Below are 13,840 nucleotides of genomic sequence, written 5' to 3'. Positions count from 1 at the left end.
GGTAAGATTTGCGGACTTGTGATGAAGAGTCCCCGGTTCGATCCTGACTGCCTCCTGTATTTGTCATTTCAGTAGCGAGCTGCTCTTATTGTTAATATCATACAGTACACACGTACGTTTGGTTTGTGTCTGTAACAGACGGTGGACATTTATAGGAGTTGTGAAAGTTACTGTTTTATTTTCACTTTTATTCTCTCTGTCACGATCGCGATACAGACTACCGCCCCCCACTCAAGGATCTGACGTTGTTAGTTTTTATTTGAAACTGGGAGTAACTGGAGATGTGAGTGGTGATTTGAGGCAATGGAACTGGAAATTCTCTGATCTGGAGGGATAAAGGCTGACACACAGACGCTGGCGAATCGGCCTTCTTCGTATCTCACCGTCACTTGATGTTTTATTATTCAGTTTTATTGAGTGTTCCTGCTCACGCTGAATTAGTATGCGCCTTATGGTCTATGATGTCAAAAAAGAAACAAATAAAACAGACATACAGTACTGTGCAAAAGTTTTAGGCAGGTGTGAAAAACTGCTGTAAACAAAGAATGCTTTCAGAAATATAAATAATGATTATTGTTATCAATTTACAAAATGCAAAGTGAGTGAACAAAAGACAAATGGAAATCAAATCAATATTTGGTGTTCCTACCTTTTGCCTTCAAACCAGCATCAATTCTTATAGGTCCACTTGCACAAAGTCAGGGATTTTGTAGGATTCTAGTCAGGTGTCTGATCAACCAATTCTACCAAACAGGTGCTAATGATCATCAATGTCACACGTAGCTTGAAACACAGTCATTAACTGAAACAGAAACAGCTTCAAACTGGGTGAGGAACAGCCAAACTCTGCTACCAAGGTGAGGTTGTGGAAGACAGTTTCATGTTATGGCAAGATTGAGCACAGCAACAAGACGCAAGGTAGTTCTACTGCATCAGCAAGGTCTCTCCCAGACAAAGATCTCAAAGCAGACTGGGGTTTCAAGATGTGCTATTCAAGCTCTTTTGAAGAAGCACAAAGAAACGGCCAACGTTGAGGATCGTAGACGCAGTGGTCGGCCAAGGAAACTTAGTGCAGCAGATGAAAGACACATCAAGCTTATTACCCTTCGAAATCAGAAGATGTCCAGCAGTGCCATCAGCTCAGAACTGGCAGAAACCAGTGGGACCCAGGTACACCCATCTACTGGACAGAAGTGGTCTTCATGGAAGAGTTGCAGCCAAAAAGCCATACCTCCGACATGGAAACAAGGCCAAGCAACTCAAGTATGCACGAAAACATAGGAACTGGGGTGCAGAAAAATGGCAGCAGGTGCTCTGGACTGAGGAGTCAAAATTTGAAATATTTGGCTGTGGCAGAAGGCAGTTTGTTTGTCCAAGGGCTGGAGAGCGGTACAATAATGAGTGTCTGCAGGCAACAGTGAAGCATGGTGGAGGTTCCTTGAACGTTTGGGGCTGCATTTCTGCAAATGGAGTTGGAAATTTGGTCAGGATTAATGGCGTTCTCAATGCTGAGAAATACAGGCAGATACTTATCCATCATGCAATACCATCAGGGAGGCGTATGATTGGCCCCAAATTTATTCTGCAGCAGGACAACGACCCCAAACATACAGCCAAAGTCATTAAGAACTATCTTCAGCGTAAAGAAGAACAAGAAGTCCTGGAAGTGATGGTATGGCCCCCACAGAGCCCTGATCTCAACATCATCGAGTGTGTCTGGGATTACATGAAGAGACAGAAGGATGTGAGGAAGCCTACATCTACAGAAGATCTGGGGTTAGTTCTCCAAGATGTTTGTAACAATCAACCAGCCGAGTTCCTTCAAAAACTGTGTGCAAGTGTACCTAGAAGAACTGATGCTGTTGTGAAGGCAAAGGGTGGTCACACCAAATACTGATTTGATTTAGATTTCTCTTTTGTTCATTCACTGCATGTTGTTGATTGATGAAAATAAATGATTAACACGTCCATTTCTGAAAGCATTCTTTGTTTACAGCATTTTTTCGCACCTGCCTAAAACGTTTGCACAGTACTGTAGGTATATAAGATATTTGGAATTATTCATTTTATGACCTGTATAGTACATTTCGGAAAACATTGTGGCACAGATGCAATATTATTCATATTATTCATATTCATTTGCATAACACCGCATGTTTTTTCCCTGATCTTGCCAGTCTCCATGTTGCTGTTTCTTTTGTACTCCACGACATGCAGAGACAACAATCGTACAGAGAGGTCAGTTCAGCACTGTATGCAATCATCACATTCAAGTGTTCACAGTTCACACACACGCAAGGACCGTCCTTCCTACATTTACGACGTGTGTACCTGTGGAAATGCTCACACTTCTCTCTGTGCTGTGGTTTCTATTACACACCAATACAGTATATGGGACATTCTGAAGAAATCATTTTATGACCTGAAGAGTACCAATCAGAAAACCTCATCGCACTAATGCAATATTATTTGAAAACAAACAGTGTCAGATCGGGTGTGAATTTATGCTGGCGCTGTATGTTAGGGTCAGATCAGGAGGGAGGGGGGGGGGGGGGGGGGTGTACAGCATGATTGTGATTGAGAGAATAAAACTGAAAAAAGCTCACTTTTACAAATACAATACATTTATACCCATATTTGTCTCTCTTTTTTTTCTCCGTGCTGCGTTGACATCGTGCACCAGAAGGCGTGAGCTTATTCAGTGCGGCAGGAACACGCAGGTGGCCAGTGGCTGTTTATTATAACACACTTGACTTGGCGTTGATCAACGTACTGAGCAGGGCATTCACGGGGGCCACTGAGAAAAGGAGAGTGTTCAAGGCTCACCTTGCAGAGGAACTTCCTTGTCGCATCTTACTAGAAAAGGCGATGGAAAAAGAAAAGGAGGATGCAACATCGACAAGCTTCTGTTCCAAGACCAGCGCTTTCACAAGGAAAGTAAACTGAGTCAGCGTCAGGCGCCCTTTCAATGTAATAGGAACACAGCATAGAGAGAAGTGTACGCATTGCCACAGGTACACACGTCGTAAATGTAGGAAGGACGGTCCTTGCGTGTGTGTGAACTGTGAACATTTGAATGTGATGATTGCATACAGCGCTGAACTGACCTCTCTGTACGATTGTTACCTCTGCATGTCGTGGAGTACAAAAGAAACAGCAACATGTGGGGACTGGCAAGATTTTTGGGGGACACGCAGTGTTATGCGAATGAATATGAATAATATTGCATCTGTGCCACAATGTTTTCCAAAATGTACTATACAGGTCATAAAATGAATAATTCCAAATATCCTATATACCTATGTCTCTGTTTTATTTATTTATTTTTTGACATCATAGACCATAAGGTGCACACTAATTCAGCGTGAGCAGGAACACTCAATAAAACTGAATAAGAAAACATCAAGTGATGGTGAAGAAGGCTGATTCAGCAGCGTCTGTGTGTCAGCCTTTATCCCTACAGATCAGAGAATTTCCAGTTCCATCGCCTCAAAACACCACTCACATCACCAGTTATTCCCAGTTTCAAATGAAAACTAACAGCGTCAGATCCCTAGGGCAGTAGTCTGTATCGTGATTGTGACAATAAAAGTGAAAATAAAACGGTAACTTTCACAAGTCCTATAAATGCACACGGTCTGTTACAGACGCAAACCAAATGTATGTGTGTACTGTATAACATTAACAATAAGAGCAGCTCACTACTGAAACAGCAAATACAGGAGGCAGTCAGGATCAAACCAGGGACTCTTGATTACAAGTCAGCAAATCTTACCGCTATGCCACAGAAGCTGTTGTCTCGTCCTTGAACCTTTTGTGAAAGTGTTTATTTGATCTTTGGACTTCAGGCTTCATACATTATATAGTTTATGTCTACATTTTGTCATTTATTACTAAAATGTGACAAACGTTTCTGTTTTAACGATATGTTTACACAGATTATTATAGAAACAGAACACACATAAAATGCATGTGTTCCAAATAACAATCTCTTATTTCCACTGTAAAACTCCAGCACTTCACTCCCAGATAATCAAACAAGGCCTGAGCTGGGAGGACTTTGTGCCCATTCTGCAGCGGTGGGTGATGGAATGGCAGCCTGCTTGTCTTTATCGTGCGAACAGATTTAAGGTGGGTCGGATCTATGAGTCTTATCATAGGCTCTGGTAATTCTAGTGTTAACAGAGTGTCCGGTGACCCGCGCAGGGCAATGCAGAAAAGGAATGAATGGCTAGATATTTGAAAATTTGACTTTTTACAGAAGCTCAAAAAAATGGAACAAATGCTCTGAAATTCGCACAAAAATTACGAAAAGAAACACAACTGTGTGACTTGTCTCCGTGAGGCACAATGTAGCCATGTTGCTGTGTTTATGGTGGCATCTCTCTGTCAAAGGGTGAGCAGCATTGTTCATAACGGCCATCTGTCCACTACTACTACCGCCAGCGTGGCCAGGTGGCATCCCATAACTGAGCCCACCTTCTTAATCAGCTTGATTATTGGGTGGGCCTCTCTTGAAGTGAGCCCACCACACTGGCCATCGCGGAGATGTAGAACACCCCATGGTCTCCTGCTCTGGTGCTCGATGGTGTCGGTTCTTGTAGCTGTGCACCCCTCCATGTCCACTCTCTGAATGATGGGCTGTAGAGACCCTTTGGCTTTGCAGGCTGCTCTCAAAGTTCTCTCCCTGGTCTCACCCCCCCATTTGTGCAGAATTCTCTTGAGAATTTGTGTAAGTGACACCTCCTGCTGTTCTCTTTTTAGTCCGAGGTGTGCTTCCACATCGGAGAGAACAAAATGGAGGCTCAAGGAAAGCTGCACTTGTAACTAAAGCTGGGAGTGTGAGAAGAAGGGAGCTCAGGATGCTGGGCACGAGACGAGACGATTCACCGACCGTACAAGTGATGTTTCTGTTCAGGTGTCACAGGGCCGTATCCCCTCAGTGTGACGCCGTCTTAGACCAATTCAGATTGGTGCACAGATACGCCTGCTTGAACAGCTGGATTTGTAGGCTTTCTCACTAAAATCATTTTAAATGTTAACGTCGTTTCTTCGCCCGGCGGTAGCTAGAGACGTGTTGCCTGCTGAACAGGACCTGTAAACCTGCAGGACCACCCGGATTTGAGTTTCGCTTTTTGTTCCATTGCAGTGACACTGGCCGTCCTTGTGTTTCCTGCTTTGAACGCCTCACCAACCAGAGCTGTGTGTCCTGTGAAGAACGTCAGATGTTGTTATCTTTCCTTTTAAGGGAACTGCGAATGTCGACACTCTGCATGAAGCCGAGACCCCACCGCTGTGACAAAGTCCCCGTCACTCACTGGGAAAAGCACGCGTTTGGCTGCTCTCTCTTTTTCTGCCATGCTGGAGGCCTGCTGTCGAGAGTCACTGCGGCTGTTTTACTCCTCCTTGCTTTAATGCCCCCTTTCAGTATCAGCGACAGGTCCGTCGATGTCTCGAGCGCTCGTCCTCACGTCTGTGGCCCCTTAGAGCTGCTACTCGCTGTGGCATTTGAGGACACTTCCAACACAATGCAATATAATACAATACAATTTATTATTGTGTAGCCCAAAATCACATAAGGAATGTGAGCTGTGGGGGCTTTAACAGGCCATTCCTTTGGACAGCCCCCCAGCCTTGACTCTCTAAGAAGACAAGGAAAGACCCTTTGTAGGGAAAAAATGGAAGACACCTCTGGAAAGGCAACTCAAAGAGAGACCCCTCACCAGGTAGGTTGGGCATGCAGTGGGTGTCAAAAAAAAAAAGGGGGGGTTAATACAACAAAACACACAGAAGAGAACACAAGTCATCCCCAGTTTAATATAATAGAACAATAGAAATATGACAAGTACAGAGCGGAGTTCCACAGTAGATGATATTCCATAATACAATTTGGATTTGTTCAGAGAGTCCTGGAGACCTCGGCCATCAAGCTGCCTCCCCATATTGGCCATTCCACAGCTGAGACAGCGCTGGGCCAGCCAGTCCGATGAAAGGACCCCTCTACCTGACGATTCCTGTGATCCTCCATCATAGATGACTTTACCTTAGGCAGGCAGACAACTTGGTCGTGGGTCGTGGCACCAAGTGGCACATTTGAGTACTGAGAAGAGAAATAGAATAGAACTGTCATGTTGCTTATGTCTTAGTGCTAATGGCAGCTGCACAGCTAATCAGCAGCTCTAGTCAGGGTGTGCTAAACTGAAGTAGTGAGTCTTCAGCCGGGATTTAAAAGCGGAGACTGAAGGGGCATCTCTTATAGTAGCAGGCAGACCACTCCACAGTTTGGGGGGTCCTGTAACTAAAAGCTCGACCTCCCATTGTTGTTTTATTAATCCTTGGAATCCTAAGCAGACCGGCATCTTGAGATCTTAATGTGCGCTCAGGTTTGTAAGTCATGATAAGTTCAGACAAGTAAGCCGGACCTCGGCCATTTAATGCTTTATTTGTTAAAAGGAGGATTTTGAAATCTGCCCTAAACTTAGTCGGGAGCCAGTGTAAGGATTTAAGAACTGGAGTTATGTGTTCGTATTTTCTTGTTCTTGTAATAATTCTCGCAGCAGCATTTTGTATTAACTGGAGGCTGAATAAAGAACAGTTTGAACATCCAGTGAACACCGCATTGCAGTAGTCAATCCTACTAGAAATAAATTAATTTCTCAGATTCCTGTTTATTTAGAAAGCGCCTTAATTTCCCAGCATTTTTAAGATGGAATAATTTGAAGGTTGGCCCCAGTAGAGTTTGATTTGATAACAGCCCCATGGAGGCAGCGGTGCTTTATAAAACTCGGCCGAGGGCGAGACTCGCTAAATTAAGAGTGTGTGTGAAACGCTTGACCTGCAGTCGCAGCCCCCCATCCTGTAACTGTGAAGCGAGGCGGCACTTCTTTGTGCTGAGTTGTGGGAGTCTGGGAGAGACCGCCGAGGCAGAAGGAGCTGAGCAAGGTACGAGGACAGCCTGCTGGACTGAGTGGTCCCCCTTGGTTTGTCACGTTTCTTATGTGCCAGCACACCCTCCCTCCATTGTACTGACAGGGTGACACCGGTGTGGCGTGTCGTATTGTAGTTCTTGGTTTTTCAGTCCAAATTTTAAAGCCCCTGCTTTCTTTTTCACTTGCTGCTGTTTGATGTCACACAACACGTGACACAAGGCCACACACAGCAAATGTTTGTCTCCTGCCTGGAGGGTGCTAATGGACTTTGTGGGAAAGACTGTGCTCCATTAAAGAAGAGCAGGAGCGTGAAGACCACAGACGTGAAGCAGATCACTGAAGGGGGCCAAGTTTGTCTTGAGCAAGGGGCTTCTCTGAGAGTGCCAATAAAAACATGGAAGCCAGCATGTCACGGTGTCCCAGAAGAACAGCAGCGCCATTCATGTCATCCTAGCACGAGGCTAATGGTGAGGCAGCACGTGACTCCTTCTGTTCCTGGAGAACTGGAGAACCATTGTGAGATACGGCTTGAAAGGCACGTGACCCTCGTCCTAAGTCTCGCCAAAAGGGGTTTTGGAGGAGGAGCAACGCTTGAGAACGAGTGACAAGTGCAAGTATGGAGGAGCCGGTTGTGTCTGAGAGTTGCGAGGAGGTCTCTGGACGCCTGCAATGTGAGACGACCCTAATGGACCAGGAGAGTCTGAGTTGTTGGACGTCAAAAGCACAATTGCCTGTCGTCTCCTCTTTATTTCACATTCTGATTCAGTCGCCCGCCGGTTACCTCATCTTCTATTGAGTTTGCTCATTTGATAGATAGATAGATAGATATGTGAAAGGCACTATATAATAGATAGATAGATACCTTATTAATCCCAAGGGGAAATTCCCATACTTCAGCAGCAGCATACTGATAATAACAATATTAAATTAAAGAGTGATAACAATGCAGGTGTACAGACAGACAATAACTTTGTATAATTTTAATGTTTCCCCTCCGGTGGAATTGTAGAGTCACGTGTCTGCCTGATCATAGTGGCACCTCAATGGCCTGCACGGCCAAATGCAATCCATGTGTTTTGTGGCTCCTGTGTGGGATTTAAAGTGAGGTGTGAGGTGACTCAGGCCAGGGGCTGATGGGGGGCCTGCAGATGAACCCTCGGCTTTGGTGCTTCCTCCCACATCTCCTCCGATGTTTCCCATCTGCTCCCTGACACTCGTGTTCTTCACTTGTGCTCCTCCATCTTTACCTTATATGCTGCACTCTAAACACTGTGGTGTGTGTAGGAAGTCGTTGGTGTGGGTGTCAGGCGGACCGGGGTACGAATTTGTAGTGCCGTATGGCGAGTCCCTAAACTTGCGTTTGTTTTATGTCCATTCTCACTTTGTTGTATTCACAGTTTAGACAAAAGTATGGGAATCGGGGAAAAAATCGAATCTTGAGATTTTGATGATTCTTGACGTTTTAGACCTTCCCGAGTCCAAAAGTGCCGTTTTTGAAATGATGTCCGTCTGTGTGAAGACACTTGGACCTCGGCCTCGGTGAGAGTTTATATCACAAATTAGGACACCTATCAACGTTTGGGCCGCTTCAACTGGATACTTTGGTGAATTTCCAAGTAAACTGTGCTAATAATGATAGCGCTTTGAGTACTGAGAAAAGCACTAGGTATATAAATGTGTTGAATTATTATAATGACAGGTAAATGATTCTGATTTAGTAGAGAGATTTATAATAATAAAAAGATGAGACATTTGAGAAAAAGGACTCGACGATAAGTTGTATTTTATTTAAACAACCATCCGAATGTTTGGCATCGTGGAAATAGAAATGAGTACACGAGATTAAAAACTGTATTCAATATAACACATATTCTTTCAATAACTTATTCATTTTATTTTCATTTATACAGTTTAACAATAAGGTGTGATCATTGAACATGCCATGTAAATGTAAAGATGTCACAGGAACAGTAAGCTGCTACGGCCCCGTCATGTTCCTGCAAATACGTTTCATTTTAGGATTTTTTTTCTTCATTTCCACCATCATTATCATTTTTATATAAATATTATAATAATATAAAATCCAACGTCTGTCAGCTTTTCATGAGAAGGACTACTTAACAGATTGGGATTGGGTTTTTTTCTAGAATTTGCTTGAACATTCTGTTGATTTTGCGACTTTCTCATTGCGCTAAGAATCAGAGTTCGCCTGCAGTATCGATTTATTAGCACGAATCCGAGAGAGACTCATCGGGATGCGGGGACGGGGGGGGGGGCACTCATGCATCTGCCTCGGGGCGTAACCTTAACTCCGCTCAGGTAGTGAACTTCACGGATTTCGATCTTTTTTTTTTTTTTCTTCTATAATTTGCTTGAACATTCCGGTTTGTTTTGAAGTAAGAATCAGAGTTTGCCTGCAGCAGCGAGATATTCACGCTAATCTGAGAGAGAGGCTGTGGGCCGAGGGAGGGGGGAGCCGGGTGGGCGGGGCCTCCTCACTCACACGTCACCCTGCATTCGAGTTGCTGTACCTCTCGCCACGTGTTGGAGCGCACCTCACCTCTGCTTAGCTAGCGAAGCCTGTTTGTTCAGCAGACATTACCATCTCGAGAGAGAGATCAGAGCTCCGTGTGTTTTAGAGGGGAGCCGCTGATGGGCAGAGATATCCCCGCCATGTGCTCTCCTCCGCACGATCGGATATGGTGCCAACGTTTGACCTGCCCCTTGACGATTTTTGCCAAAGAGATCACTGCTGCATTCTCACCCCAAGACCAAACATCTTGTATCTGAAGAGCCCCTTGGATACAAAAGCCATCAACAGAAATTCATCTCAATACAAAATGCATTTTTTTTTTTTTTTTTTGGAACTGATTTTTAACATTTGTCCCATTTCAGTCCTACGGGGGGTCAGGGGGCGGAGCTGCAGGGACAGCTCGTCATAATTACATGGCGCTAAGTGCTGTTTTACCCTAACACTTTTTAGGTGTCTATAACTCTTTATTTTATTTTGCACGTCATCTCGGCAATGCTTATGCAATCAGGAAAAGATTCCACCGCCTTCGACCTCCGTAAGTGCCAACGTATCACTTTACTGTGAAGTCTGCATATAAATCAAGATCAGTGGTAGTCTATCGATGTTATCAATTAGGAGATTGGAGAAGTTGACCTTTTCCTCCATCTCCGTATACGAGATAGTCGAGGGGCGCACTCCCAATTTTATTAACCCTCATTCTTAGCCCGTTATGTCGATTTTGTATCATTTGTTTGGTAAGTTCTTTTTTCATTTTAATATTTTACTTCATTGTTACCGTTGTTCACATGGGTGCCAAACCTCCAACAGCTTCACAGATCCTCTTTGTCTTCGTCGTGTGGCGTCACCAGCATGAGCCTCTCCCAGTGTTCATTGTGTTGACTCTGAGAGAAGGAATTGTGCCGGCAGAGTCTGCGCACTCATCATCGTCGTCGTCCTCATCATCGTCTTCTTTCAGCTGAAGTCGCCACAGCAGATCATCTGTCTCCATATCTTCTTGTCCTCGTCATCTTGCTCTGTCACCCCCATCACCTGCATGTCCTCTCTCACCACATCCTTACACCTCTTAGGCCTTCCTCTTCTCCTCTTACCTGGCAGCTCTGTCCTTAGTACCCTTCACCCAATAGGTAATGCCGTATCTCCTGGTGGGGAGTCCTAATGTGTGAATTTCCCATCGGGATTAATAAAGTATCTATCTATCTATCTATCTATCTATCTATCTATCTATCTATCTATCTATCTATCTATCTCTCTCTCTCTATCTATCTCTATCTCTATCTATCTATCTATCTATCTCTCTCTATCTCTATCTCTATCTCTATCTCTCTCTCTCTCTCTCTCTCTCTCACTCTCTCTCTCTCTCTCTCTCTCTCTCTCTCTCTCTCTCTCTCTCTCTCTCTCTCTCTCTCTCTATCTCTATCAATATGCCCAGCATCTGTTCTCTGCACATATCCAAACCAACATCATCTTGCCTCTCTCCGTCCCACCTGAGCTGACCCTCTAATGTCCTCGTTCCTAATCCCGTCCGTCCTCATCACATCTTTTAACTCTGCCACTGTCTCCAGCCCCTATGCCACAGGTGTCGAACTCCGGTCCTGGAGGGCCGCAGTGGCTGCAGGTTTTCATTCTAACCATCTTCTTCATTAGTGACCAGTTTTTTGCTGCTAATTAACTTCTTTTGCCTTAATTTTAATTAACTTTACTCAGCCCCTTTGTTGTTTTTTTTTTCCTTAATTAGCAGCAAAACAATAATGAGACAAAAAACAAGCCGCCCGCACGATGAGCTATCCACAATATCTGAAAATAAAGAAAGGTGAAGGTCTCAGTAACACTGATCAGATCACCCAAACATTTTGACGGTGTTCTTAGAAAAAACAGAAAATCAACAGTTTTGGAAATGTCTGCTGTGACAGAATGAGAGCAGCAACAAGCCGTGGAATTAAAGAACGAGTTTAATTAACAGCAAGAATCAGCTTCTCATTAAGAAACTGGTTGGAGTGAAATTGGTTGGAGTTTGAAGACCCAATTTAGCTGGTCATCTGGTGGCTCGTTTCACATTTCATTTCTGTTTGGCTGTCATTTAATGAAGAAATGAATCAAGTCAGAGCACTGAATCCTTAAAAACAGGGCTATTAAAACAAAGGGAAAATTAGTTAATTAGCACTGAAAACTGGTCACTGATTAGGAAAACGGTTAGAATGAAAACCTGCAGCCACTGCGGCCCTCCAGGCCTGGAGTTCGACACCCCTGCCTATGCCATGGCTGGTCTCGCTGCCGTCCTGTAGACCTTCCCTGTCACTCTTGGTGGTACTCGTCTGAGCGCTCAGCCTGTTAGTAAAGAGCGTTACCAGATAAGGGGGTTCATGGCAGTTCATATGCACATCGTGAGTCACAGCGCAGACGTTTCGGAGGTTTCTGCGGTGAATGAACTTCAACTTCAGGTCACATGTCATCACATTCGCTCTCTGTCCTCGCTCTTACTGCTCGATCACTTGCCCTTCTTCCCGTAATTGTAAGACACGTGTAACTGAACGCGGTTCCAGCCGCTGCCAGTGATAAACTGAGACCGAGAATCAGGAGTCGCGTCACGCGGAGCTGGCGTAGTGAAAGCCGTCATTTGCCCACAAGACGTGGTAGCAGTCGTAAGTCCTGACCACCCTTCTTTTAGGAGCATTTCATGCAGGAGTTTCAAAGGGTCTGAGAGCTCCTCAGGTTGCCAGTTTAAGTGGAGGCTCTAAGTCACATACTTCTGGAAGGTGGCAGTTGTGACATTACTGGAGAGGTTACCGTTTGCCCGGTCCAGAACGTGGAGGCTCCTCTGTTTGCTCCCCACCTTCGATGGAAGCAGCTTCCTAATGTTGTTTCACTCCTAATGGCCTTTTCTGTGGCTGCTGGGATATTTGGCCACTTGTGCTCATCTTGAGCAGGATGTGTAAGTCGCCAGCCTTTAAGTTTGTTGGTGGCCAAACACCGGTGGTCTCTGATCTGCAGGGAGACACGGTCACCCGTGTGCACAAGGGGGCTTTCCCAAACTAGAGCGGTATGATGGCTCCTTTCTTAGTGACAGCTGAGGGGCTGCATGGAGCCGATGCTGGCTTTGCTTTTATTGTCCCCTCCTCTCCCTCTCCGCAGATCCCATGGCTTTACTGCCCTGCCCACGAGGAGGAAGACTGATGGTATGGGAATGATGGACTTGGCCAACGGGCAGCTGGGCGCCGTCTCCGTAGCTGCTCCTGAGGTGAGTTTCTGCTGCTCTTCACCCTTGTGGAACCCTGCCTGGCCATTGGGACCCCTTGTGACCTTTTGTCGTTCAGCAGGGGGCCAGCAGCTCGGAGTCTCTCAGCGAGCAGGCCTCGTCGGAGCTGAAGAAGAGCTTTGATGCCGTGGTGTTTGATGTCCTTATGGTGACCCCTGAGGAGTATGCGGTGAGTGAGCTCCGGCGCCCCCTGCTGGCTGACTTTTCTTTTTCTTCTCGCCGCTCACTCTGCTCTCCTACATTTCAGGGCCAGATCACATTGATGGATGCCCCCGTCTTCAAAGCCATCCAGCCGGAGGTGAGTGGCAGGAGGCACTTGGCAAACCTTCGTGCGCCCATCTGACCGTCCAACTGGGATCGTACATTCCTGTCATTTATCTTGGACGTGCTGGGCCATTTCCAGTAAAGCATTTGCTTTTTCCTCTCATTTTTCATCCCGGAGAGGTGCACACACCCAGACGCCTGTGCTGCTTGTCCCGGCCAACTGCCAGAGGGGGGCCCTCTGTGACGAGCCAGGCGCGAGTGGCCATCGGGAGATGTTAGCGCTCTGCGTCGTGTCTGGCGCCGCGCGATCCTGACGACCGAGGGCCGTGAGGATGGAAAAAGCAGACAATTGGTCCGCACCTCAGGGGCAATTAGCGTGATTTGTTTTGAGCCACAGACAAGATGGCTGAGCAAAGCCTCGATCCGACTTCGTGATCTCTCAAAAACATCGAAGACGCAACCTCCTGGCAGGCCGAGTGGAATTTTTATTGGCAGCACATGCGAGGGATTTGGTGTCCCTGCATCTTGCTTTCATTAAAGACACCGCTCTGGCCTCTTGCTCACCAGACGGCTGGCTGCCTTCCTTCCCTTTGAACCCTTGTTGCCCCAAGCAAGAACGCTGCTGTAAACGAGCTGGAGCCCCCGCTGACCGTGTGTGCCCACCTCCTGTTAGCTCACTGCACTGTAATCTCTGTCATGCCATTCAGGCTGTCTCTCCTGTGTGCCCAGTCCTGGTAGGTGCCCCTTTTTCACAGAAGCGGAGCTGGCAGAGTCTGGGGGGCTCTCCTTGTGGTCTCTGCAGACAGCCAGGCTGGCGCTCCACTTTGCCGTATCTCCTGGTGGGGAGTCCTAATGCCGAGC

The 13,840-nt window shown here is 46.0% G+C and overlaps 2 protein-coding genes across 6 annotated transcripts in view; both read left to right on the top strand.

Annotated features, from left to right (window-relative positions):
- Positions 1 to 13,840, top strand: part of ralgps2 (Ral GEF with PH domain and SH3 binding motif 2) — a 78,245-nt gene that overhangs the window by 31,353 nt on the left and 33,052 nt on the right. For 3 of the 5 annotated variants that reach the window (XM_051933256.1, XM_051933253.1, XM_051933251.1), the window contains exons 3-5: positions 12,592 to 12,697; positions 12,774 to 12,884; positions 12,963 to 13,013. In XM_051933256.1, coding sequence (XP_051789216.1) covers positions 12,638 to 12,697; positions 12,774 to 12,884; positions 12,963 to 13,013 — 222 coding nt within the window. In that variant the 5' untranslated portion in view covers positions 12,592 to 12,637. The remainder of the gene's footprint in view (positions 1 to 12,591; positions 12,698 to 12,773; positions 12,885 to 12,962; positions 13,014 to 13,840) is intronic. The other 2 variants (XM_051933255.1, XM_051933252.1) reach the window with 1 other exon arrangement.
- mmachc (metabolism of cobalamin associated C) overlaps positions 1 to 13,840 on the top strand; it is a 139,289-nt gene that overhangs the window by 118,140 nt on the left and 7,309 nt on the right. The gene's annotated exons all lie outside the window — the stretch shown is intronic.

Source organism: Erpetoichthys calabaricus, chromosome 10 (assembly GCF_900747795.2).
Source record: "Erpetoichthys calabaricus chromosome 10, fErpCal1.3, whole genome shotgun sequence".
Classification (NCBI taxonomy): Eukaryota; Metazoa; Chordata; class Cladistia; order Polypteriformes; family Polypteridae; genus Erpetoichthys; species Erpetoichthys calabaricus.
The sequence above is the reverse complement of the archived record's forward strand: the minus strand, read 5'-3'. Positions and strand labels throughout refer to the sequence as shown.